This window comes from Scyliorhinus torazame, chromosome 5 (genome assembly GCF_047496885.1).
Source record: "Scyliorhinus torazame isolate Kashiwa2021f chromosome 5, sScyTor2.1, whole genome shotgun sequence".
In the NCBI taxonomy this organism is placed as follows: domain Eukaryota; kingdom Metazoa; phylum Chordata; class Chondrichthyes; order Carcharhiniformes; family Scyliorhinidae; genus Scyliorhinus; species Scyliorhinus torazame.
This window is the reverse complement of record NC_092711.1, coordinates 304,476,388-304,504,108: the sequence shown is the minus strand read 5'-3', so window position 1 is coordinate 304,504,108 and position 27,721 is coordinate 304,476,388. Positions and strand designations below refer to the sequence as shown.

At 46.9% G+C, this 27,721-nt stretch overlaps 1 protein-coding gene across 1 annotated transcript in view; it reads right to left on the bottom strand.

The window, feature by feature from the left end:
* The window catches only part of mtm1 (myotubularin 1), a 149,489-nt gene that overhangs the window by 56,074 nt on the left and 65,694 nt on the right, over positions 1 to 27,721 (bottom strand). The window contains exons 5-6 of the mRNA XM_072505866.1: positions 13,460 to 13,570; positions 2,420 to 2,521 (exon numbers count right to left, since the gene is read on the bottom strand). Of these exons, the coding sequence (XP_072361967.1) occupies positions 2,420 to 2,521; positions 13,460 to 13,570 (213 nt within the window). The remainder of the gene's footprint in view (positions 1 to 2,419; positions 2,522 to 13,459; positions 13,571 to 27,721) is intronic.

Below are 27,721 nucleotides of genomic sequence, written 5' to 3'. Positions count from 1 at the left end.
CAGCGCCAGGGTCCCGGGTTCAAATCCCGCTTGGGTCACTGTCTCTGCGGAGTCTGCACGTTCTCAGTGTCTGCGTGGGTTTCCTCCGGGTGCACCGGTTTCTTCCCACAAGTCCCGAAAGACGTGCTTGTTAGGTAAATTGGGCATTCTAAATTCTCCCTGTGTGTACCCGAACAGGCGCCGGAGTGTGGCGACTAGGGGCTTTTCACAGTAACTTCCTTGCCGTGTTAATGTCAGCCTACTTGTGACACTACTAAAGATTATGATTATTATAAATTGAGGATCCAAACAAACTTACTGATTTGGTAGAACCAAGCAGTCATTTATCAGATGTACTTACACAATGTTACTCCTGAAATCAGTCCAGCCCCATCTAGACACTAGAGTAATATTCTTCTATTTAATGTGTGACCCATCTTTAAAGCATCTCTAAGCGGGGTGGCACAGTGGTTAGTACTGTTGCCTACGGCGCTGAGGACCCGGGTTCGATCCCCGCCCGGATCACTGTCTGTGTGGAGTTTGCACATTCTCCCCGTGTTTGCGTAGGTCTCACCCTCAGAACCCAAAGATGTGCAGGGTAAGTGGGTTGGCCATGCTAAATTGCCCCTTAATTGGAACAAAATAATTGGTTACTCAAAAGCCTCTCTAAGCAAGATTTCAAGTTGATGTCAACTTATGTCAATTTCTGCAGCTCTTTTAAGGCAAGTGGTTTGAGCTGCATTTAAACATAGGTCTCAAAGGACACTGAAATGCCTCGAACATGTGGGCTGGCTGTTACGCCCTCTGCCGGATGTTTGAAGGCGGAGGGGTGGGGTACGTAAAATGAAGCGGATGGCTTGCCCACCACCTTACCGCCCGTCCTCAACTGTCTCCCATTAAAAAAGGGGGAGGTTGGAGGCATCAGATGGCTCTCTCACCCGTTGGCGTATTGAGGTCCTTAAGTGGCCAATAAATGGTCAAGCAGCGAGGCCATAAGCTTTTACTGGGCCAGGTGGTGACAGGCCAGGAGGTGGTGGTGGGGGAAAAGAGATCTCCTTTGGGGAGCCCCATGCGAACTTCAGAAGCTTTCCTCCCCCCCCCCCCCCCCCCCACCCCACCACCACTTCCCCCACCTACCGCAAATTCATACCCTCTCCATTTAACCCTTCCTCCAACCTCTCAAATGTAGCCCCTAAAGTCACCAGTACCTCAATTCCAAGCTTCTACCAAGGTCAATCGTCAGAAAACCGATAAGTCATTTTGCGTTTACTCTTACTGTTGGGAAACATTTAGACCTAGACTATGCTTTGTATATCTTGAAGTGCAAAGCAAAGATCAGAAATAGGACACAAAGGGAACAGGAGATGTAAATCCACAGTTTTGTTAATGCTCAGAGTACCAAGACATGGCTTTTAAAGCAGCCATCAAAAAGAAACAGATTTGTGGACATTTTCATACAAGAGATCGCCACTTAACCTTTCTTGCCAGCAATGAATTTAGATTCCACTTGGGGGGGTTAATGTTACACATTACTTTTTATGGACTCTCCCTAGATGAGTCCAATACACAGGTTTTTTTTTTTAATAAATACTTACTTTTATAAACCAGTATTTGATGCAGTTTTGTCCCCTCTTACATGTTTAAAATTTTGTACATATGTTGATGATCAGATTATGTAAGGAACATCTTGTGTTCATTTGTTTTTTAAATATATGTTTTAGTGCGTACTACGGCATGAATATGATTGAGAGTAAATAAAAATATGCTTTTCAAAAAGACCATTAACCTGAATAAATTGAAAAGTTTGATATTGATGATTATACTGCGAACAAAGTCAATTACTTTTTAGGTAAATACATCAGCAATTAAACATGAATAATCCTAAACACAATTATCTGCATAACATTTACTTCAGAGATGTACAGGGCGAATTGTACCTTTAGCGGCAAAATTAACCCATTCTTTATTCCCAGACATTTTGTTCATAAAGGCGTCAATTTAATCGGTCAAGCTATCAATTTAAATAGATCAAAGATGACAAAAAAAGAACACATTCGCTTTCTCAAATAATGGTGAAACCGGTTTTATGGCGTTAACTATGTGTTTTTTGATCCTCTCGTGGAATATAGAGGTACAGTGAGCAGGGAATTTCGGAACCAAAAGAGAAGTCAGCCTCAAAAACAAAGCTAAAAATATGTTCTGAGTTTACAAAATAAGATTATAGGTGAGTAGTTTGGAGTTTGATGCCTCCAGGAATTTGATGGAAACTACCCGTCAGCAACACTTTGGCAAATATTTTGATCAAGGGCTTCTATTTCATGGTTTGTTTTTGCTCGAGTAATTTAAATGGAACGGAATTCATATTGGGCCATTATGTTTAATCTGGCATAATCTTAAAATGTATTTATTGTCAGAGCATATTAACAATAGAATTCCTTACCAAGCCACTTGACATAGGAAATGCGTGCTTTGTAAGATTTTCGAACATGGATTTTCTGCTGCGACCTTCCTGTTTAAGAGCAAACCGCAGGTTTCGCATATCCTGTCAAAATTAAAAAGTAGTTGTATCACAGTGTTCAATAGGTACACAACACCCTTGTCAGAAGAGATAATACACATGGTTACTTATTCTCTCATACTCTTGTTGCCATGAAGATGTAAACAGCTTAATTTTCAAGGCACAGAACCGTGGATTTGCAAAACAATGAAAATATTCTCACCACAACTGTTGTTTCATATAGACCACACAAATATCAGAACTATAACATATGGACAGAGATCAAATAATAAACACAGGGTTTGTTATATGAGTGGGATTGTAGAACAGAACTCCCAATTGTGGAAAGGAAATGGAAGAGGAAATCTGTAGACAGATCAGTAGAAAGAAAATTACAGTTCAATAAGATTTTAATTACATGAACATTGATTATGAGGTAGGAGAATTAATTGGAAAAGAATGTAATTCTTAAAATGTGCACAGGATTCCTTCCTTAACCTGTGCTTGTACATGTTGCACAGTTGTGTTTTCTCATGACGAGGTCTAGGGGCTTGTATGGTTGAACAATAACAGATTAATAACATAACTTTTACCCGATTCACTATTACATTCTACTACCCTTGTGTGATTCTCTACATCATAATGTGGGTGGCACTGTTTGTCAAGTCGAACATTAACAGTTAACTCTTACAGTCCCAGACACTGTAATACTGCTGTCAGAAACATTGCTATCGTCGAGGACACGGGTTTGATCCTGGTCCCGGGTCACTGTCCGCGTGGCATTTGCACATTGTCCCAGTGTCTGCATGGGTCTCACCTCCACAATACAAAAGATGTGCAGGTAGGTGGATTGGCAACACTAAATTGCCCTTAATTGAGGAAAATAAAAATTAACTCTACTTACCTCGGAAGGTGGGTTGGGGGCCAGGACTCTGATCATTAACATTTCACCATCACACCTAATCCAACCAGTGTCCGATTTTCCGGTGGGGGTGAAGAGAGAGAGCGAGAGAGACCAAAAACCAACCACTTTGGCCAAGTTTTGGCCTTCTATCTCAATAACTCCTTATGCAATCCAGTGTTACAAATTTTGTTTTAGAACAGTCCTGAGAAACAGGACATTTTATGAGGTTGCACCATAGAATGGTTACAGTATAGGAGGCCCTTCAGCCTGCCATGCTGACTCTCTGCAAGAACAATCCAACTACTCCTACTCCGTCCTTTTCCCGTTGCCCTTCAAATATTTTCTCTTTATGAGTTTATCCAATTCCCTTTTGAAACTCCCTTTGTGTCTGTTCCTCCACAATCAGGTAGTGCAACACCAATCCTAAACACTTTCTGCGTAAAAACAATTTTTCTCATATCACCATTGGTCTGTTAGTCAATCTCCTGAAATCTCTTTCGTCTCAGGCTTGACCCTTCCACGCGTAGTCTGAACCAGAGTTTTATAAATGCTCATCATAACTTTAACGTACTATAGGACATTAGATAAATGCAAGTTGTTGTTGAGTTCAACATTGCAACAAGCTTAAAAAGGAGTTAGTAAAGATGAAAGGTTAAAAATTTCAAATTAAAATTGCTGAATGCCACAGGCTTTAACTTTATCCAAGTAAAATTAAAAAGTGCTTATGAGGAAGTGGGAAAATGGAGGTGTGGTTAAGATCAGCCTTTGATATAGCACCTCGAGTGGAAATCAAGTACACATCTACTGGTTCCCCTTTATCACCCTTCAGAATGCCCTGATCCTGGAAGCAGGCAGACAACATACCACCCTGGAGTCTGTTTTGCAGTCTCAGAAATGCCTGACTGTTCCCCTTACAATTGAATCCCCTAGCACTATAGCCTTGCCATTCTTTTTCCTTCCCTCTTGGGCAGCAGGCCAGCCCATGGTGCCATCAAGTTGGCTGCCACTGCTTTCCCCTGCAAAATCATCTCCCCCAATAGTACCCAAAATAGTCTATCTGTTAGAAAGGGGGATGGCCACAGGGAACTCTTGCACTACCTGCCTTCCTTTACCCTGCCTGGCAGTCACGCATGCCCTTTCTGCAAATTTTAACTTCACTGAATGTGCTGTCCATGACTGGCTCAGCAATTTGGATGCTCCACAGTGAGTCCACCCTCAGCTCCAGCTCAGAAATGCAATTAGCCAGTAGCTGCAGTTGGACAAACTTCCTGCACAAGTGGTCACCAGGGACAACTGAAGATTCCATGGTTTGCCACATAGCACAGGAGGAGCGTAAGGGATGGGACCTCTCCTGCAATGACTACCCTTAAGCCCCTTATTTATTCCCTTTTACAACAAAAAATTATGCTCAATGCTATTAACTTACCACTCTTACTAACTTTATTTCTCTCACCCTACTTTGCTTACTTTTATTACCTTATTATAACGACCCTGACTGTCACTTATCTGTGTTGTTTCTCAGTTAATCCCTTCTTCCAAAAAAAATTATAAAAATCACGATCTTTTCTCCGCAGCACTGACTGAGAGGACACCATCCTCAGGTCACTTCACTGTGACACTGACTGTGAGGACACCGTTCCCAGACTACTTCACTGGACACTGACTGTGAGGACACCGTTCCCAGACTACTTCACTGGACACTGACTGTGAGGACACTGTTCCCAGACCACTTCACTGTGACACTGACTGCGAGGTCACCGTTCTCAGGTCACTTCACTGTGACGCTGACTGTGAGGACACTGTCGCCAGACCGCTTCACTGTGACACTGACTGCGAGGACACCGTACCCTGACCGCTTCACTGTGACACTGACTGTGAGGACACCGGACCCTGACCGCTTCACTGTGACACTGACTGCGAGGACACCGTACCCTGACCGCTTCACTGTGACACTGACCTGAGGACACTGTTCCCAGACCGCTTCACTGTGACACTGACTGCGAGGACACCGTACCCTGACCGCTTCACTGTGACACTGACTGTGAGGACACCGTTCTCAGGTCACTTCACTGTGACACTGACTGCGAGGACACTGTCGCCAGACCGCTTCACTGTGACACTGACTGTGAGGACACCGTTCTCAGGTCACTTCACTGTGACACTGACTGTGAGGACACCATACCCTGACCGCTTCACTGTGACACTGACTGTGAGGACACCGTACCCTGACCACTTCACTGTGACACTGACTGTGAGGACACCGTACCCTGACCGCTTCACTGTGACACTGACTGTGAGGACACCGTACCCTGACCGCTTCACTGTGACACTGACTGTGAGGACACCGTTCTCAGGTCACTTCACTGTGACACTGACTGCGAGGACACCGTACCCTGACCGCTTCACTGTGACACTGACTGTGAGGACACCGTTCTCAGGTCACTTCACTGTGACACTGACTGCGAGGACACTGTACCCTGACCGCTTCACTGTGACACTGACTGTGAGGACACCGTTCTCAGGTCACTTCACTGTGACACTGACTGCGAGGACACTGTCGCAAGACCACTTCACTGTGACACTGACTGTGAGGACACTGTCGCCAGTTCGCTTCACTGTGACACTGACTGCGAGGACACTGTCGCAAGACCACTTCACTGTGACACTCACTGCGAGGACACCGTACCCAGACCACTTCACTGTGACACTGACTGCGAGGACACCGTACCCTGACCGTTTCACTGCGACGCTGACTGCACAGACACCAGTCCCAGGCAGCTCTACTGTGACATTGACAAAGAACAAAGAACACAGAAAAGTACAGCACAGGAACAGGCCCTTCGGCCCTCCAAGCCCGTGCCGACCATGCTGCCCGACTAAACTACAGTCTTCTACACTTCCGGGGTCAACAAAGAACAAAGAAATGTACAGCACAGGAACAGGCCCTTCGGCCCTCCAAGCCCCTGTCGACCGTATCCCTCTATTCCCATCCTATTCATGTATTTGTCAAGATGCCCCTTAAATGTCACTATCGTCCCTGATTCCACCACCTCCTCCGGCAGCGAGTTCCAGGCACCCACTACCCTCTGTGTAAATAACTTGCCTCGTACATCTACTCTAAACCTTGCCCCTCGCACCTTAAGCCTATGCCCCCTAGTAATTGACCCCTCTACCCTGGGGAAAAGCCTCTGGCTATCCAATCTGTCTATGCCCCTCATAATTTTGTAGACCTCTATCAGGTCGCCCCTCAACCTCCGTCGTTCCAGTGAGAACAAACCGAGTGTATTCAACCGCTCCTCATAGCTAATGCCCTCCATACCAGGTAACATTTTGGTAAATCTCTTCTGCACTCTCTCTAAAGCCTTCATATCCTTCTGGTAGTGTGGTGACCAGAATTGAACACTATACTCCAAGTGTGGCCTAACTAAGATTCTATACAGCTGCAACATGACTTGCCAATTCTTATACTCAATGCCCAGGCCAATGAAGGCAAGCATGCCGTATGCCTTCTTGACTACCTTCTCCACCTGTGTTGCCCCTTTCAGTGACCTGTGGACCTGGACACCTAGATCTCTCTGACTTTCAATACTCTTGAGGGTTCTACCATTCACTGTATATTCCCTACCTGCATTAGACCTTCCAAAATGCATTACCTCACATTTGTCCGGATTAAACTCCATCTGCCATCTTTCCGCCCAAGTCTCCAAACAATCTAAATCCTGCTGTATCCTCTGACAGTCCTCATCGCTATCCACAATTCTACCAACCTTCGTGTCGTCTGCAAACTTACTAATCAGACCAGTTACATTTTCCTCCAAATCATTTATATATACTACAAACAGCAAAGGTCCCAGCACTGATCCCTGCGGAACACCACTAGTCACAGCCCTCCAATTAGAAAAGCATCCTTCCATTGCTACTCTCTGCCTTCTATGACCTAGCCAGTTCTGTATCCACCTTGCCAGCTCACCCCTGATCCCGTGTGACTTCACCTTTTGTACTAGTCTACCATGAGGGACCTTGTCAAAGGCCTTACTGAAGTCCATATAGACAACATCCACTGCCCTACCTGCATCAATCATCTTTGTGACCTCTTCGAAAAACTCTATCAAGTTAGTGAGACACGACCTCCCCTTCACAAAACCATACAGCCTCTCACTAATACGTCCATTTGCTTTCAAATGGGAGTAGATCCTGTCTCGAAGAATTCTCTCCAGTAATTTCCCTACCACTGACATAAGGCTCACCGGCCTGTAGTTCGCTGGATTATCCTTGCTACCCTTCTTAAACAAAGGAACAACATTGGCTATTCTCCAGTCCTCCGGGACATCACCTGAAGACAGTGAGGATCCAAAGATTTCTGTCAAAGACAGTGAGGATCCAAAAGATTTCTGTCAAGACAGTGAGGATCCAAAGATTGATGTCACTGACTGCGAGGACACCGTTCCCAGACCTCTCCGCTGCAATGTGAACTGAGAAGACACCGTTCCCAGACTGCTTCACTGTGACGTTGACTGTGAGGACACTGTTCCCAGTCCTCTGCGATGTGAACTGCAAGGACACTGTTCCCAGACCACTTTGCTGTGACATTGACTGCAAGACACATAGATACATAGAACATACAGTGCAGACGGAGGCCATTTGGTCCATCGAGTCTGCACCGACCAATTTAAGCCCTCACTTCCACCCTATCCCTATAACCCAAAACCCCCTCGTAATCTTTTTCGACACTAAGGGCAATTTAGCATCTCCAATCCATCTAATCTGCTCGTCTTTGGACTGTGGGAGGAAACCGGAGCACCCGGAGAAAACCCACGCAGATACGGGGAGAACGTGCAGACTCTGCACAGACAGTGACCCAGCGGGGAATCGAACCTGGGACCCTGGCGCTGTGAAGCCACAGTGTTAGCCACGTGTGCTACCGAGTTGCCCCTATTCCCTTTTATACTCTTTTCCCCAAACATCCATATCCAACTAACCCCACATACCTATGCAACTGACTTTATTGAAATTTAAAACACTTGTTTCAGAGAAACCAGTGGCACACTGAAACTTAATGTGAAATTCCATCATATCACGATCACCTTATCCCATATGATCTTATAGAATCATAAAATCGCTTCAGTGCAGGAGGCTATTTGGCCCATCGAGTTTGCACCGACCCTTGGAAAGAGTACCTTACCTAGGCCCACGCCCCAACCCTATCTCCATAACCCAGTAACTCCACCTAACGTTTTGGGTACTAAGGGGCAATTTAGCATGGCCAATCCACCTAACCTGCATATTTTTGGACTGCGGCATGAAACCGGAGCACCCGGAGGAAACCCACGCAGAAACTGGGAGAAAGTGCAAAAGCCAGGCAGCAGTGCTAGCCATTGTGCCACCGTGCCATGCAGTGTAATTATCATTCCTACCTCATTACATAATGAGAGATTTAAAACTGCCTTATCCCTGGTTGATAAACTTTGATATGTGTAATCTATATGAAGATTCATGGCCTCCATGCTTCTTATATTATCTTTGTTACAAGTTCTAATATTTATTGATTAGTACTTTAATCCAATTCTGTTGTTAGTGGTAGGGAAACTATAAAATACACCCACAGCCTTTTTTACCCTTATTCTTTGTCTGTACCCATATTGATTTACTTCCTAGCCTTCTGAGCCAAGATCCTTTCTCACGACTATCCTTGCGCCATCCTTTATTGTCAACGATAAAGTACCCGCTCCTTTTCCACTCTGTGTGATTTATCAAAACGTCAATAACCCCAAACTATTTAGTTTCAAACCTGGGTCCGCTTGCAACCAAGGCTCTGTAAAGACTATTATTAAGGAGATACACAGTTGCTCATCATCTTCACATGGGTTCCATAAGGTGCAGATTTTGGATAGTTGACTAACAGAACCCTCTGGTGCACAAGCCCACAGAAGGTCAATGGGCAAACGCAAGTCTAATAAATGGACTGCAAATTCCGGCCTAAGACAAGCTGCAAGGATATTGATAAGAATGGGAAATGGGAAAACAAGCGGGAAATGGAATTCAATGTCAGTAAATGTAAGGCGATTGTGGAATCATGGAATACCTAGTGCAGAAGGAGGCCAATCGGCCCATTACGTCTGCACCAAACCTCCTGCCCGAAGCTTGAGAAGTATTGGAGGGAGGTTTTCAAGGCTATCTCGTGGGTAGTACATGTAAGCTTGAAGCCAAGGCCCCTAGAAGCCATTTTTTGGGGTGTCAGACCGGGCTGCAAGTGGGTGCGGGGGGCAGACGTTTTAGCCTTCGCCTCTCTGATCGCCCGGCAGAGACCTGTTGGGGTGGAGGTCAGCTTTTCCACACTGTGCCTCGGCTTGGGGGGGGGGGGGTCTACTGGAATTTCTGACTCTCGAGAAAGAGAAGTTTGAGTTGAGGGGGACGATAAAAAAGGTTCTACAATTCATGGAGATTGTGTATCATGCACTTTCAAGAATTTGTTGCCATCGAATATTGGGGAGGAGATGGCAGGAGTTATTGTTGGTTTTGAGCACATTATCTACATGATGATTGTTAATGTTCTTTTGTTTTTTACTTGGAATGTGATGGTTGGGTTTATATATTGAAGGGGACGCTGTTTGGGAGATTGGTACTACACTTGCTATTATTGGGGGGTTTCTGTTGCGTATTTTATGAAAATGTGAAAAATGAGGAAAATAAAATTATTATTTTTTAAGTCTGCACTAACCCTCTGAAAGAGCACCCTACCCAACCCCGCCACTCCCCTGCCACATCCCAATGACCCTAACTAACCCTTGGACACTAAGAGGCAATTTAGCATGGTCAATCCACCTAACCTGCACATTTTTGGATTGTGGGCGGAACCCGCACCCGGAGGAAACCCACGCAGACACGAGGAGGATGTGCAAGCTCCATACTGATGGTCGCCCATGGTCAGAATGGAACCTGGGGCCCTGGCGCTGTGAGGCAGCAGTGCTAACCACTGTGCCTTCCTGTGATATATTTGTTCAAAAATAGTGATTATTTAGGTTTAATGAGGGAAAGCTATGCTGTTCAACTTATTCACACCTTTAACATTTCTGGCAACAGTTCAACTGAGTTAAGGCGAAGAGTAGTTGAACTCTACAGTCCAAGGTTCGGACAGCAGACTTTGCTGAGTTAGCTTATATTAACCAAGCAACTGTAAAACCAGCAGGTAAGAAAGGATAATTGTTGCCATGGTTGCAGCACCTGATCATTATCCAGTAGTCTCTGCTGAAAAAGTTGTTAAATGTCAGGTGAGGACATGATTGAGGTCAGCGCATGCCATAATGAATCAAATATCTAGCCAAGGCTCACACATTAATAATAGAACTTGGAATGAACAACAAAGTGCAAGTGCTGCCAACTGAGCTGTAGACTTGCAAAGAGTCAAAGCCTTCAGAAGGCAGCAAAGAAAACAAGTGGCAGAAAAAAAAAGTTAAAATGTTGGTTGAATAAAACCAAAGGTTTAAGGATTCACTGGTAACAAAAAGGTTATATTCGACATTCAAATTCGCATCGGATAATGCAATCTCAGTTGGTATGACTTCCAGTCTCCAACATCCCAGAGTAGATTCTTCAGCTCATTTACATGTCACGTGCATCAGTGCTACACAATGCAGTTAATTTGTGCAATTTGTCAGCACAAATTATTCAAAGGGGAAATTTGGGCATTCCATGACATGAAAGTAGATTCAAACAGGGCACTACTGTCTGGCAGCAGATGCAGTGGGACAATAAATGGACATTGGGTGATCTTTCTGGGAATAACAGAATATTTCTTCGTGTAGAACATTTTTTAAGGCTTTAGAAAAACACAGCTGCACTGTGTTTTTCAATCAGCTGATACACTGCGAGCAAATGTTGACGGTCTCTTTAATTTTAATCACATTCTTGGCATAGCTTTAAAACAAATGTCACCTCAGCAATTCCAACTATTTTCCAGAGGACAAAAAAAACCCCAGCCGAGCTTCGCATCAAGGATTCGATTAATACATACAAAAGACTAACTCAATTGGCTGTGAACTAATGTTACCCAGGACCACTGGCTGTAAGGACACCTTCGTGTGCCACAGACTAGACTTCTCACATACCAGAACAGCACATTAAAAATAATCTATTTTCAGCTCCACACACACAGATGTTGGATGATCACAGTCCCAGGAGACACAAACCAGACTGCTGAAACTGCATGCTGTTCTGTTTTTCTTGTACCTTGTTTTCTACTCATTTGTAAACGCGAGTCTTAGGCTACACTTACTTCTAACTTTTTTTTTTTTAAAAGCGTGAAGGGCAGCGAGTCATTTCTCCCCAGGATATACCACTAAACCCAAGTGAAATTATTTACAATCATCTACAGCCAATTAAGGACATGTTGATTCCAGATGAAATGAGCAGAAGGCAGCCTTCTTCATGGCATGGCAATTGCACAAGACCTTTAAAGACACACTGTACATAGTAAGAACCATTCAGCGTTACCCATTTTGCTCTTTGGACACTAATTATACACGGTCACAAAGAGCTTATACAACAGCTTTGCTAAACGCAAGTCTACTCTTCTCCTGCAGTCTTCCTTTAATATGGTTTGATTGTTTTGACATTGGCTAACCTAATGCTGAGACTGGAATGCTTTTGACATGGATAGAAGCGAAAACTAGTTTTGAGAATGGCAAAGTGAGTGATCAACCAGAGATTTAACAGGTATTGGTTTGTTTTAAAAAAAAAACTGTTAAATTGCTTTCACTCTTTCTAAATTTACATTAAATATTTTGAGACACGATGCTGGTTGCACAAAAATTATGGCACAGAGATTCACAGGGGGGGGCAGAGGCTGCAGTGGCCGGAATGTAGGTAATGCAGAAGTTCTGCCAAATTTAATGGCATGACCTCATTTAAACTTTTAAATCTTTGTTTCCTGCCTGGCAGACAGCCTAGTTGCCAGTTGGAAGACCTGTACTGGAAGGCAGGGAGGGAAGTAGGGGAGCTGGGTTGAAGAGATTGTGGGTTGCGAGGTTTCGGATCATAGAGGTAGAGGTTATTAGGTTAGCCTGGGGAGCTGCTAGTAATTGTTTTGGGGATGGATCGAACCCGGATCCTCGGCACCGTGCCCCACCGTCCTGCCCTCTTCTAGTAATTGTTTTGGGGATGGATCGAACCCGGATCCTCGGCACCGTGCCCCACCGTCCTGCCCTCTTCTAGTAATTGTTTTGGGGATGGATCGAACCCGGATCCTCGGCACCTTGCGCCACCGTGCTGCCCTCTGCTAGTAATTGTTTTGCCTCCTCTTGACGACATGCAGTGAGGAAACTTACTTACCCGTTGGATCCCTGCCTTTCTTGCCTCTCTTTTACCTGCAAAGCCTGACCCTCAGCCATCAAGTCTAAATGACTGCTGAAATCTGAAGCACACAGCTATGCTAATATATTTAAATAACTGGTCCACTTCTCACGAGCTGCATACCACCTAGTCGACCTCTCTTAAAACTGGAAGAGGGTGTCCAATCACAGTGAGACCGATTCAGAACATTGCAGCACAGAATTTGAAGGTATTGGCTGTACCTTTTGACAGGATCATACTTAGCATTCTCCACCCCACCAAAGGAAATACAATACAACTTATTTGCCCTGAAGAATTTCTCCCTAAATGGTATAATTGCTAGACTTTCACAAAAACACACATTTCTAGCAGGATGACAAGCTGGGATCCTTTCGTTCCTGGGCATGTTATTGCCAAGAGCATTACCCCTGCCATGAACCAACACACACCTTCCTGATCTTCTAACCTTCCTGATCTTCGTGCCGTGACCAAAAAGTGTATTTATTAATTTTGTCAACAGAGGGAGCTCATCATACATTTCATTAAATCAAGGCAATTATGCCTCATCTGTTGTACTGACATTTGCAGCCCAGTGATTTACTGCAACAAGTTCCCTTAACCTTTCCTGGTATACTTTGTAGGTTTCCCGTATTTCTTTTATATTTGGTATGCAAGAGTATAGCGAGAATCAACTGGAGCAAGTTGAATTGTGCAGACATTTTCCCAAGTGTTCCCAGGTAGAAGAGCCTTACTTTGCAAGTAATTTCCAATCCATACGAATTTTCACCTCTGCTCGACTGGCCACCTATCTTTTCAACTCGACTGATCACCCCCAGAGGGATGTCAAGGGTCATCGCGGAATCCTATGCAAAAGGGAAAAAAATCAGTATACAATTGCTCAAGTTTTCAACACACTCAGTTGCATCACTTGCCTCTGACAACAAAGTTTACTCTGAAACCTTTTGGGAATTAATTCCTCTTTAAATGAGGAAATATGATTAAAGCCATCATAGGTGCCATTAGGCATCTGTCAGTAGTGCGCAAATTTGAATCAAAATATAACAGTAGAGGTACATAAAGCCATGTAATATGGCTTTAACTGTACTTATTAAATTATAAACTTAATAGCGACTTGTTTCAGATCAAAATAAAAGATTGGCATTTTAAAGACTTCCAAAAATTGAGACATGGTTCTGTGTATTTCCTTAGTTTTATTTTAGGAACATAGGAGAAGGAGGCCATTCGGCCCTTCAAGCCTGCTCCTCAATTCAAGTAGATGATGTTTGATTTGATTATGGTCTTAACTCCACTTTCCTCTCTGCCCATATGACCTGTGTCTAACTCAGCCTCGAATAACGTTAACAATCCAGTCTCCACTGCTTTCTGGGGACGGGAATTCCACACACCAACAACCCCAAGAGCAAAAAAATAATCCTCGTCTCGGTCTTAAAAGGGAGACCTCTCATTCTTAAATTATGTCCTGTAGCCACCTAAGTTGGCCAACTCCCGATTTAAAATAGCGAACGGCAAAGGCTGAAGGGGAATTCAGCCAACACAGGCAGAAACCGGCAGGTGCCGGTTTGCGGTCTATTAAAACTCTGCAAAAGTCCAGACAGCATCGATACCAGCGACCATCAGCATAATAATGTAGCAGCCATCTACATACTAATGCGCAATCCCCGTGTGCAATTGAAACATTTAGAACATAGAACATAGAACAATACAGCGCAGTACAGGCCCTTCGGCCCACGATGTTGCACCGAAACAAAAGCCATCTAACCTACACTATACCATTATCATCCATATGTTTATCCAATAAACTTTTAAATGCCCTCAATGTTGGCGAGTTCACCACTGTAGCAGGTAGGGCATTCCACGGCCTCACTACTCTGCGTAAAGAACCTACCCCTGACCTCTGTCCTATATCTATTACCCCTCAGTTTAAGGCTATGTCCCCTCGTGCTAGCCATTTCCATCCGCGGGAGAAGGCTCTCACTCTCATTTGGGATAAACAAAGCAAAGCCAGACTCCCCGGCGCCAGCAGGAGCCAACACAAGAGAGGTTAACAGACACCTCAAGACCGCCCATCGATCAGGGAACCGCTCCAGTATTGGAGAAATCGAACCAAGCGATTGGAACAAAGTCCAATCACCTAGAACCAGGTACAGGGTCCGCCCCGAAAGGCGGGAAGCCCCTGGGGACTATAAAGCTAAGCCCCCAAGTTCAACTCGCTCTCTTCTTCCTGCCCGGGTCACCCAGCAACACAAACCAACATTGACCGTGACCAGTGCAGGGATCGTCGACTGAAGTAAGTCTTAATTCAACGCTCGCTATGGGTTAGGCGCTCCTAGCTACCAATCCATACCAACTTCAAATCCCGCAGACTCAGAACCCGAACGAAAGGCCATTTGTTCCCCTGACCTGGTGGGCCAGTCCGAAGTTAAGTATAGGCCTGTTAGTTGTAGAAGTAGCTTAGACGTAGAATTTGTGCATGAGTAGCGATTACTGTGTATAATAAATGTGCTTTGATTTGAATCTTACTAATCGGTAATTGAGTTATTGATCATTACTTGGACTTGAACCTCGTGGCGGTATCATAAAGATACCTGGCGACTCGAGAGCAAATGTAATAAAACAGAGCAATTGAACCAACCGAAAGGTTAGGAACATTATTTGGCGACTCCGCCGGGACCTGTTCTAGAAGTGGCATAATCACTCCGGCAGAACCCAGAATTTGAATTAGAGATCCAATTGGGAACAGAAAACTACAAGCGTTCAAGCAGTTCTGATCAACCCTCATAATTCGGAAGTGTGTGTATGCATGCATAATTAACAGGGCGATAAGGTAAAACTGATCGATTTTTTGTTGCGACAAAACTGTCGGGAGTTTGTATTTTGGAAAGTAGCGAAAGCCGTACCCGTATTTACAGCACCGCCTTAATACCCCTGTCCCAAATTTGAAGAGCAGCATTCGGATAGGAAAGATGTCAATGCAGGCAATGCAACGCCTAATGAACCCCGAGGAATTTGCGGTCGCAGCGACCAGCAGCAGTAGAGTAGGACAATGTCCCATTTGGGAAGAGGAGATCAGGAAATATCTCAAAGGGAAGGGATGGCCCCTTTGGAGTGAATTCTGTGACAATGAGGAATCAGGCCCCGGGAGTATAGGACATACTGGTGGGCGACCCTGAGCGAGATCCACAAGCAGAGCTTAGGAAAAGCTCGCACGCCGATGGCAATCGTGTCCTGCTTGGCACATTTGCGAGGCACAGAGGTGGTCGTTGGGACGCTCCGGAAAGAGGAAGCAGGCATACATCAAATGAGTAAGGTCGATGTAAGCGAGGTAGAAAGAGAGAACTTAGAGTTAAGGAGGAAGTTGGCAGCAAAAGACGGAGAGGTGGATGACGCCAAAAGGGCACACCAGTCTTGTCTGGCGCACTCAAGCAGCTTCCAGTCACAGTATGAAAAGGCCTATCAGGACACGCAACGTGCAGTCCTGGTACGAGAAGAAATCGAGAAGCAGGCAGAAGCATTGCAGAGGCAGTGTAGTGACCTGAAGGCAGCGTTAAGAGTACTTCATGCTGCCACCACAGAGCAAAGACAAAGCTCACGAGACCACGCAAAGTGCCGGAAGCAGATTGCAGAGCTGAAACCTTTGGAGCAAAATTAGATAAGGGAGACGGCCCTGATTGGGAAGAATTAAATGAAACAGCGCAGAGATATGTTCAGGGAACATGTGCGCAGGGAAAGCCACAGCAGAGGAAAGCGCCCCAACCCCCCACAGAGCAGATAGTTCAGGCTCCAATTCACCCAGTAACCACCCACCGCACAGCCATATCGGACGACGCGGAATTTCTATACACTACTCCCTTAACAGTGACCCAATTACGGGACGCATGCGATAAGATCACACCGTTCCTCCCCGCCTCTGACCCCCATCACTTCTTTGCCAGAGTAAAGCAGCAGGCAACGAAGCCCATGCACGGCCTGGATGAGCGAGAGCATGTAAAGCTCACAGTTTTAAGTTTAGACCCCTCAGTCGTAGCAGCCCTTCCTGACCCACAGAATGTAGGAGGAGGCACCCTTGCAGAAATGCATACCGCGATCCAGGATGCGATCGGGTATAACCGGGGTGACCCCATAGGTGGCCTCAATAAATGCAGGCAAAAGAAAACCGAGCACCCCACATCGTTCGCTGGACGCATGTGGATCCACTTTGTAGCAGTCTTTGGAGACGTAGACCGCGCCCATTTGTTCCCAGACAACATGGCCAAATGGATCCGCACCCTTATCTCCGATGCCACAGAAACAGGACAAAAAGTTTGCGCGAATTATGGTCCCTCAGAGGAGGCTCATAATGAAAAATGGGTAGTAAAAAGATTGTCCCGCACCTGGGAGCAATCTGTACAAAACAAGCCCGCAGTTAAAAATCCTGAAGAAAAGCAGGCCGACGCAGATGTACAGGCAGTTACAACACACCAGAACCCCACATGGGTGAATGAAGGAAAGAACAGCCCCCCACCCAAGTCACAGGAGTGTTACAACTGTGGACAGTTGGGACACTTTGCAAGAGAGTGCAATGCCCCACGAAAGCCACAGAGAGCCCAGCAGACGGGCACTCTGAGTAAGAAGAGACAGAGCCCATTCATACTGTTAGCGCCCGTTCAGATCAGACGGACCTGACCGGAACGGACTGACTGTGTTCGGGCTCCCCCAGTTGGGTCTGCGACACCCTTCAGGATAGGTCCGGACGACCGGCAGTTGCAGCGAAAATTCGGGGACAGCCCATCGAAAATCTATGGGACACAGGAGGGTCCCGCACCACAATAAATTCCTCCACCCTGTTTCAAAAACACACGTGGCCCACTACAGCCACCATCACCCTCAGCTGCTTTACAGGCCACTCACAGCAGGGACACATCACAGCCCCTGTACCCATTCAAATCGGCAACATCACCACCAAGCACCCCGTGGTTTTAGTTGACCTGTCCCACACAGCAGAACACATTCTAGGAATAGACTTCATGAATTCCCACAATCTTTCATTTGATCCAGTCAACCAGTGTGTCTGGAAAATGGCAAAGTCTGCAAGAGCCCCCGCCACGCTCAACATAGGAGAATACGCCAACAAAATTAGCGCATTAGGCGAATTTTGGTTCAACCCGACCACGCTTAGCACAGACAAGCAGGTTAGGGCAATTCTGCAAAAGAACAGGGCAGCATTCGCGACCCACAAACACGACTGTGGCTCGATGACTGGCTCCGTACAAATCACAGGACCTGACCCAAGACCCCAAAAACAGTATGGATTTCCCCAAGAGGCAGAGGGAGAAATCGCAAAAGTAATCAACAGCTTATTAGAGCAGGGCGTACTTAGATCAGTAGCCTCCACTAATAATGCCCTGATTTGGCCAGTGAGAAAGCCCGATGGATCATGGCGACTGACCATCGATTACCGGGAACTCAACAAAATCACCCCCGCAGCCGTCCCCACAGTAGCCACAAGTCCCGAGACCATGCTCAAGCAGATACTCAATTTCCGATTCTTTACGGTTTTGGACATCAGTAATGGATTCTGGTCCATTCCATTGGCAAAGGCGTGCCAGTACAAATTTGCCTTCACCTTTAAAAACCAACAGTACACGTGGACATGCCTTCCACAAGGATTCCACAACTCCCCCTCCATTTTCCACGGACAGCTGGCAAATGGTTTAGCCAAATGTTCTCGCCCCGAATGTCTGGTCCAGTATGTAGACGACCTACTACTGCAGACACCAAGGAAGAGCACATCGAGCTTCTGTCCGAACTCCTGGAACTCTTATACTCAATTGGTTGTAAAGTTAACCCCAAAAGGGCCCAGATTTTGGAAGACAAGGTGATATATTTGGGAACAATTATCACGCACAGTAAACGCAAGATCGAGCATAAAAGGATTGACTCGATTGCTAAATTGCCCCTTCCCCAGAACGTTTCAGCCCTCCGGTCGTTTTTAGGACTGGTTGGCTACTGCCGAAACCACATTGACGGTTTCGCCAGCAAGGCAGCACCCCTCTCAGACATCCTAAAGGAAGGAGCCCCCTGGGAATGGCTTCCGCAGCAGATGGATGCTGTGGACTCTTTAAACAGGCACTCACAGCAGCCCCCGCACTACAAGTTCCAGACCCGCTTTCCCCTCACGCTATAGAGGTAGCAACTACAGACCACACCCTTTCGGCCGTGCTCCTCCAGGAACGGCACGAACAGTTAAGGCCCGTAGCTTACGCCCCCAGAATTTTAGATGCTGTGGAGCAGGAATTTTCAGCCTGAGAGAGGCACCTGCTCGCAGTCTTTTGGGCAGTACAGTATTTTTCCTACATTACCGGACTGAACCCCATCACAATCCTCACAGAACACCCCCCCACCCAACTTTTACTGGACGGACGACTCAAGGACGGTAGTCAGTCAGTCAAATAAGAGCAGCCAGATGGACCCCTCTCTTGCAGGGACGGGGCATCACTGTGAAACGGACAAAAACCACACTTTTTTAGCCGACAACCTACAGTACCCCGGAACCCCCCATGAATGTGAAATTCTCTCTCCACACCACAACACAGGCCCCTTTATTGCTAAAACACCCCCCAGAAAGATAGGTACTTCAACCCAGAGCCCCCAGCACACAGACACGTGCGAGCCCATAAAGATACATGTGGATGGATCTTCCACAGTATTGGAAGGGAAGCGCATAACAGGATGCGGTATTTATGTCGAGGACGCGCAGGGACGCACCCTAGAGGAAATATCATTAAAACTTCCAGGCCACTGAGGCGCGCAGGCAGCAGAGCTTGCGGCCATCGCGTATATAGTGAAACATCCAGATTCCTTCCCCAGCCCAGCAGACATATACTCGGACAGCCTCTATGTCTGCAACAGCCTTACGGAATTCCTGCCACTGTGGAAAGCAAGAGGATTTGTTTCCCCAGATGGAAAACCCCTCCCTTCAGCCCCATTACTCCGTCTCCCATCTTAGAGAGAGCATAGAACAGGACTTTTGGTATAGTCAAAGTTCGAAGTCACCATCGTTCCTCCCCCCCTGGAAATGTAAAAGCCGACGCACTGGCTAAAGCAGGTTCCAGGCATGGATATTTTTGGACACCCCCCTCAAAGCGCACCAGTGAATGCAGTTCAGGTCTCGCAGACTAAGATCGAGGATTTAGTGCAGGCCCATAAGCAGGACAGCAATCTCAGGAAGATTTTAAAAGGAAACTATCCAGCACCCTACGAGAGGTTTAAAAATGCTCTGACCACACATGACGGTGTGGTGTTAAAAGACACTCTTTATGTGGTTCCTGAACAGGATAGGAATCAACTGATTTGTTTGTTCCATGACGGTCATGGACATCAGGGAATCGATCCCACTACAGCCCACCTCAGGCAGCTCTGCTGGTGGCCGAATTTAAAGGACGGTGTAAATCACTACATCGAGAATTATCTTATCAGTGCCCAGAATAATCCGGACAGATATGCCAAAAAGGCTCAACTCAGTCACACCCGACCAGTTAATGGCCCCTGGACTAACCTCCAGATTGATTTTATAGGACCATTGCCCCCTCGCAGGAATGGTTATAACTATGTACTCGTGGTGATAGACACGTTTACGAAATGGGTGGAAGCATTCCCATCCAGAACTAACACGGCAAAGACCACAGCCAAGATTTTGACCCACCACATCCTTACAAGATGGGGACTCCCCCGCAGCATTGAATCTGACCAAGGTTCCCATTTTACAGAACGCGTCATGAAGAACGTCCTCACGATATTTGGCATTACCCAAAAATTCCACATTGCATACCACCCACAGTCGAGTGGTATCGTGGAGCGCATGAATCGGACCCTAAAATCCACCCTCAGAAAAATGGTCCAGCAAAATAACACCACTTGGGACTCAGTCCTCCCTTTTGCGCTGATGTTTTTGCGCAATACAATTTCAACCTCCACAGGTTACATCCCACACACTCTCATGACCGGACACCCCATGAAAGGCACAGAAATTTTACTAGGTTTAGACTTGACCAGCCACGAAGTGACGGCCCTCACACACGAGGACGCAGTCAAACAATTAGTGGATAATATTAAAACGGCTCAGCTAGCAGCCGCAGTTAAATTGGGCACAAGAAACAGAGCAAGGCCTGTTTCGACAAGACAGTGCATGCGACTGAGTTCAGTGTAGGACAGCAAGTCATGCTCTCCGTATACAACCCCAGCACATTCCTGTCACCAAAGTACTCGGGTCCGTACTCCATTGCGGACAAAGCCCTTCTGTCTACAAAATAAAGTACCCCAATGGAAAGACTGCGTGGTTCCATATCAACCAGCTGAAGGCATATGGAATACAGTCTAACCACGCACACCACGTCATGCTCGACGCAGCACACCACGCCCCGCCCACAGCCAACGTAACCCTACCATCCCCCAACACGTCCAGCCCAGCCACGGACTCAACCTCGACTCCACCCCCGAAATATACACTCCACCCCGGAACTCCCACAGACTGCAGCAGAGACAGCGACTGTGACTGGGACGGTAGCCACAGCACGCCTCCCTACTATTCCCATGCAACAGGACCCACACCCAGCGAATCTGACCACGATTCGAGTGATCCCTTCACGGTTACTTTCCTACACAAACCCCACCACCGACCAACAATGACGACCCCGATTCCGTCCTCACACAACTAGACACCACCTATTGGCACAGAGAAAATTTGTGCAGACTCGTCCGGAATGACGAGAGCGATCCGAAATCATACCAAGCAGCCCTATCAGCCCTGCTACATTCGAGAGTTTGGCATCCGGGAGAAGATGACGACCTTGAGTCTGACTCCCAAAAAGAGAACCCCTTTGCGACCCTGTTCGCAACCGATAACTGAGGTGTCCAGATGATGCTTTAAAGGAACCGCTTGGGAGAAAACGGTGTCCTTTCTGATGGAACCTGCAGTATGTTTTATGTTGTTTGTAGTGTTTGTTAAATGTTGTATGTCAGACCGGGAAAAAAATTTCCACCGCCCCACAACACCACCCCTCTGGCGCCCACTGGCAGTCAGAGAAACTAGTTTGGCCAGACGCTAGTTCAGAGGAACTAGTTTGCCCGCAGAGACTTGTAAATGTCCCAGACTCCAATTCAGCGGAACTAGTCTCTCCACGGAAACACAGACCCCCGTTCATAACTGCTCTTCTGGTTCGAGGAAGGAACCAATACGGCAACCCCCCCCCACGATGACTACATTTCTTGCCCGTTCTTGTCGGTTGCTCAGGCAGTTGAGAAACAGCTTGGGAACCGCCCTGCCTGGGAACCCCCCCTCTGGTCAGCTACACTCGGGTAGGGGACACACGGCATTGGTCGCCGTCCTACCCGGGGACTCCATCCAACTCATACCCGTCACGGCCCATACGCACCTCACTTTGGAAAGTTTTAGTTCAAAAAGTTTTGTTTTGTTTCAGGTAACCCTTAGGTTGCCAACCATATGCTATTTCGATCCTCAAACATTTGGATGGTAAATCGCACAATCTGCGAGACGGCTCGCACTGGTTCATTATTTGTAAGTGTGTCTTGTCCTGAAATTCGGTTTTTGAAGAAAAAGAAATGAGGGAGTCACACATAGTGACCAATTATAAAGGGAGTAATTGGCACTAAAGGCCAGACAGACTATCATACGAGATGTTAAACCAAGATAGTAACAGACACCATGCTTGTTTCCACAGAACTCCACAAGCTCCAGGACAGGAGAGAAGAGAAGAGGAGTGAAAGAAGAACCATGAGGACATCCTCCACGTGGTTCATCGTTATAATGGACATTTGGTTGCGCGCGAACACGAACCCCATGACCTCAAGCCCCCCAGCCGTTAATGATTCACTTCCCCACAGTACCCAGAGCCCAGTCACCAGCGACACCACACCATCTTGGTGTGCCAGGTTTATAACCTGGTACTCCCTGGCCTACTTGATAGAATCCCTATTGGTATTGGCGATACTCTGCTGCATCATGCAGACTATGCGTCTGAGAAAATGGAGAAGGAGAGGCTACCGCGCTCGCACCCCGGTATATAGCATCAGATCCCCTATTTTTGGATACGACCAGACCCCCGCGATCTATAATAAAGAGCATTCGTTTGCGTTTTTGTTGTAAATAAAGAAATGTTCATGAGCAATTGTACGATCCTAAGCTTGACTGCCAAGCCAGAAAAAAATGTGTATAAAACTGCAATGATTTTGTTTGTATGGTTTAGGAAGTTAGTGTGATGAAATATTTGAGTGTAGTTTATTAAGGATAGTTAGAGGTTCCCATTTTCTTGTTTTGTAATGCATGTTCCTGTTTGACATAGGGCCCCTCAGAATATCAGTTAAGATTTTCTTGCATAGTTATGGTCAGTGTAGAGGCCATGAAAGACGTGCTCACTGGGTCAGGGAATGAAGACAACGCAGTTATGTGATCCTTCACAGTAGGATCACAAGGAGGGGGTGTAGCCACCTAAGTTGGCCAACTCACGATTTAAAATGGCGAACGGCAAAGGCTGAAGGGAAAGGCACCACACACGTTTTGGAGTTGTGAAAAATTGGGAAGATTCTGGGCGGGAGTGTTCGCAGTCTTAGCCAGGATAGTGGAGGAGGCAGTGGACCCGGACGCTTTGGTGGCGATATTTGGGGTTTCAGAGTAGCCGGAGCTCATAGAGTGGAGGAAGGCCGATGTCTTGGTCTTCGCCTCTCTGATTGCACGGCGACAATTTTGCTGGCGTGGCGGTCGGCATCGCCACCGGGGGTAGCAGCACGGTTGGGTGACCTGTATGACTTCCTGCGGTTAGAGAAGATAAAGTATGAGTTAAGGGGCTCAGCAGGGGAGTTTGAGAAAAGGTGGGGGATGTTTGTGACCGTGTTTGAGGAGCTGTTTCTCGCTTGGGGGGGGGGGGGTGAAAAAGGGGAAAAACCTGTACAAATTGTATAGTTGATTGTTGGGAAGAATGTTTCCCGGGGTGTTTATTTGCTGTCACCTACTTTGATACAAGTTTGAATAAAATGCGTTTATAAAAAAAGAAAGCTTTCAGCGTTCAACGGAGCATGAGTTTGGCAGAGCGAGGAAGTCTTTTGCTTTGGGGCTTGGTGAACAAGAGTGGGACCAGAGGGGGTTGCAGCTTCCTTTCATGCTCTTTTCAGAATATTGGCTGCTTGCTCTGTTTATCCCCCCACCCCCTGTCCCCCTTAATAAAGGCATGACCATCTCAAGTGCACCACACACACTTTTTAAGTTGCCTTGTGTAGGAAAAGTGTTGAGGAGAGGATATTCTGCAGTACTTGCATTTGCAAAGACTGCTACTTTGAAGCCTTAAAACATAAAATGTTGCAACCTTCTCTCCGATAATGCAATTTCAGAGAACTTCTTACGTACGCAGATGCAAAGATGCAGGCTTAATCATCTACTGAGCTAGGGTTTCTACAACATGCATCTCGGGCCAGTCCAGAATATGTTCTGGATTTACTCACTTCCACCTCATAACTAACCAATGGTCAGCATTTCTGCACTTGGTCATTTTCTCCTAACTTGGTGCTGCATTAACGCTGAAACAGAACAGAAGAATTAGAACAGGGCTGAATTTTACAGCCCCTCTACAACCGTCCCACTCCCACCCCCGAGGTTGCGTACAAACTGACTGATTTAAAAGGCCATTCCACAGGAATGACACACTGAGGGGGATCTAAATGGACAGAAGGTTGGATTTCTGCCTCTCAGTCAGAGGGAGACGCACTCTCGAGAGACATGTGGGCCAACAGCCAGCAACGTCAGACCTCTCTAGTGGGTGAGCAGACTGGACCCCAGACTGAAGTACACCCAGGTTTATAAAGCAGGACATAATTGGGACGTAGGGAGGAGTGGGCAAGGGAAATTGGAGGGATGAAAGAGGAAGGTTTTGGAGGCCAGGTCAGCAGGAAAGGGCAGGGGAAAGAGTTCGCACCCCTGATGCTACCGGAGCACCCCACATCCTGCCGCCAACACCAATCGTATTATGGTATGGGGGACATGTGGCATTGTGGCTGAACTACTAATCCAGAGACACAGTCATGCCCTGGAGACCAGAGTTGGGATCCCACTATGGCAGATGGCGAAATTTAAATTCCATAAAAAACATCTGGAATTAAAAGTCTAATGATGACCATGAAACTATGTCGATTGTCATAAAAACCCATCTGGTTCACTGGTGCCCTTTAGAGAAGGAAATCTACCTGATCTGGCCTACATGCGACTCCAGACCCACAATGTGGTTGATGCTTATATGCCCTCTGAATAGGCCAGGAAGCCACTCAGTTGTATCCAATCTCTACAAAGAAAAAAGGGAATGCAACAAAACGGACCACCCGGCATCAACCTAGGCACCAAAAACGATAATGGCAAACCCAGCCCGGTCGACCTTCGTTAAGAATTGGGAGAAAATGAAGATTAAAAAATTAAATTGGAATAAAATAAATATATGTTGATAAGTTCAGCTGTCTGAAGGAATTTTGATATGCAAATTAGCATATCAGTGACAAAAGTAAGCGTTTACCTATGTGACATGGGGAAAACAATGGGGTGTAGAAAAGGCAACTTCAAAGTGGAGAGATAAGGACATTGACATGTATACGTTAAAAGCCGGATCCAGACTTCCAGGTGCGGCGATGACCAGCTAAGTCGCACGTTTCGGCAGCTACCGGTGGAACGGACTTTTGGGCTCTTGATAGGAGCCCCAATGGCAATTTTAACGGCAAAAAACACTGCGCGGCAATCCAGAAGGGAATCCCCCCTGGACACGGATGGAAAAAAAAAAGAGGGGAAAGTGGCCGGATTGCGGTGGATCCTGTAGAGCAGCGGCCAGGAAGGCAGGCACAAAGCAAGATGGCGTCGGAAGGAGGCAGTTTAATATGGGGCCCTGACCAACAAGAGTTCCTGCGGCGTAGCGTGGAAGAACTCAAAAAGGAGATGAAGAAGGAGCTGTTGGCCCCAATATTACAAGTGATTGAGGGGCTAAAGGAGGAGCAAAAGACCCAGGAACAGGAGCTTCGGGTCGTGAAGGCAAAGGCTGCTGAGAATGAGGACGACATACAGGGCCTGGTGGTGAAAACGGAGATGCACGAGGCACAACACAAAAGGTGTGTGGAAAGGCTGGAGGTGCTGGAGAATAATGCAAGGAGGAAGGATTTAAGGATTCTTGGTCTTCCCGAAGGTGTAGAAGGGGCAGATGTCGGGGCATATGTGAGCATGATGCTGCACTCGTTAATGGGATCGGAGGTCCCGACGGGTCCGCTGGAGGTGGAGGGAGCCTATCGAGTTATGGCGCGAAGACCGAGGGGGTGTGTTTAAGGGTGAGGGGGTGTATTGAAAGGTACTTGGAACTCAATGATAATGGGGAGGTACAGGTGGGAGTGGTCTGGGAGGCGCTGAAGGCAGTGGTTAGAGGGGAGCTGATATCTATTAGGGCACATAAAAGGAAAGCAGGAGGGTAGGGAAAGGGAGCGGTTGTTGAAAGAACTTCTGAGGGTGAACAGACAATATGCGGTGGCACCGGAGGAGGGACTGTACAGGGAAAGGCAAAGGCTACATGTAGAATTTGACTTGTTGACTACGGGTAATGCAGAGGCACAATGGAGGAAGGCACAGGGTGTACAGTACGAATACAGGGAGAAGGTGGGCAGGTTGCTGGCCCACCAACTGAGGAAAAGGGGAGTAGCGAGGGAGATAGGGGGGGTGAGAGATGAGGAGGGAGAGATGGAGCGGGGAGCGGAGAGAGTGAATGGAGTGTTCAAGGCATTTTACGAAAGATTATATGAAGCTCAGCCCCCGGATGGGAAGGAGAGAATGATGTACTTTCTGGATCAGCTGGAATTTCCAAAGGTGGAGGAGCAGGAGAGGGTTGGACTGGGAGCACAGATTGAGACGGAGGAAGTAGTGAAAGGGATTGGGAGCATGCAGGCGGGGAAGGCCCCGGGACCAGACGGATTCCCAGTTGAATTCTATAGGAAATATATGGACTTGCTGGCCCCGCTACTGATGAGAACCTTTAATGAGGAGAGGGAAAGGGGGCAGCTGCCCCCGACTATGTCAGAGGCAACGATATCGCTCCTCCTAAAGAAGGAAAAAGACCCGCTACAATGCGGGTCCTACATTTCCCTCCTGAATGTGGATGCTAAGATTCTGGCCAAGGTAATGGCAATGAGGATAGAGGATTGTGTTCCGGGGTGGTTCATGAGGACCAAACTGGGTTTGTGAAGGAGAGACAGCTGAATACAAATATACGGAGGCTGCTAGGGGTAATGATGATTTCCCCACCAGAGGGGGAAGCGGAGATAGTGGTGGCGATGGATGCCGAGAAAGCATTTGATAGCGTGGAGTGGGATTATTTGTGGGAGGTGCTGAGGAGATTTGGTTTTGGGGATGGGTATATCAGGTGGGTACAGTTGCTGTATAAGGCCCGGATGGCGAGCGTGGTCACGAATGGACGGGGGTCTGACTATTTCGGCTCCATAGAGGGACGAGGCAGGGATGTCCTCTGTCCCCGTTATTGTTTGCATTGGCGATTGAACCCCTGGCCATAGCATTGAAGGGTTCCAGGAAGTGGAGGGGAGTACTCAGGGGGGGGGGGGGGGGGGGGGGGGAGAGAAGAACAAGAAGAACACCAGGTATCTCTGTATGCGGATGATTTGTTGCTATATGTGGCGGACCCGGCGGAGGGGATGCCAGAGATAATGCGGATACTTGGGGAGTTTGGGGATTTTTCAGGGTATAAACTGAACATGGGGAAAAGTGAGTTGTTTGTGGTGCATCCAGGGGAGCAGAGCAGGGAAATAGAGGATTTACCGTTGAGGAAGGTAACAAGGGACTTCCGGTACTTGGGGATCCAGATAGCCAAGAATTGGGGTACATTACACGGGCTTAATTTAACGCGGTTGGTGGAACAGATGGAGGAGGACTTTAAGAGATGGGACATGGTGTCCCTGTCATTGGCAGGTAGGGT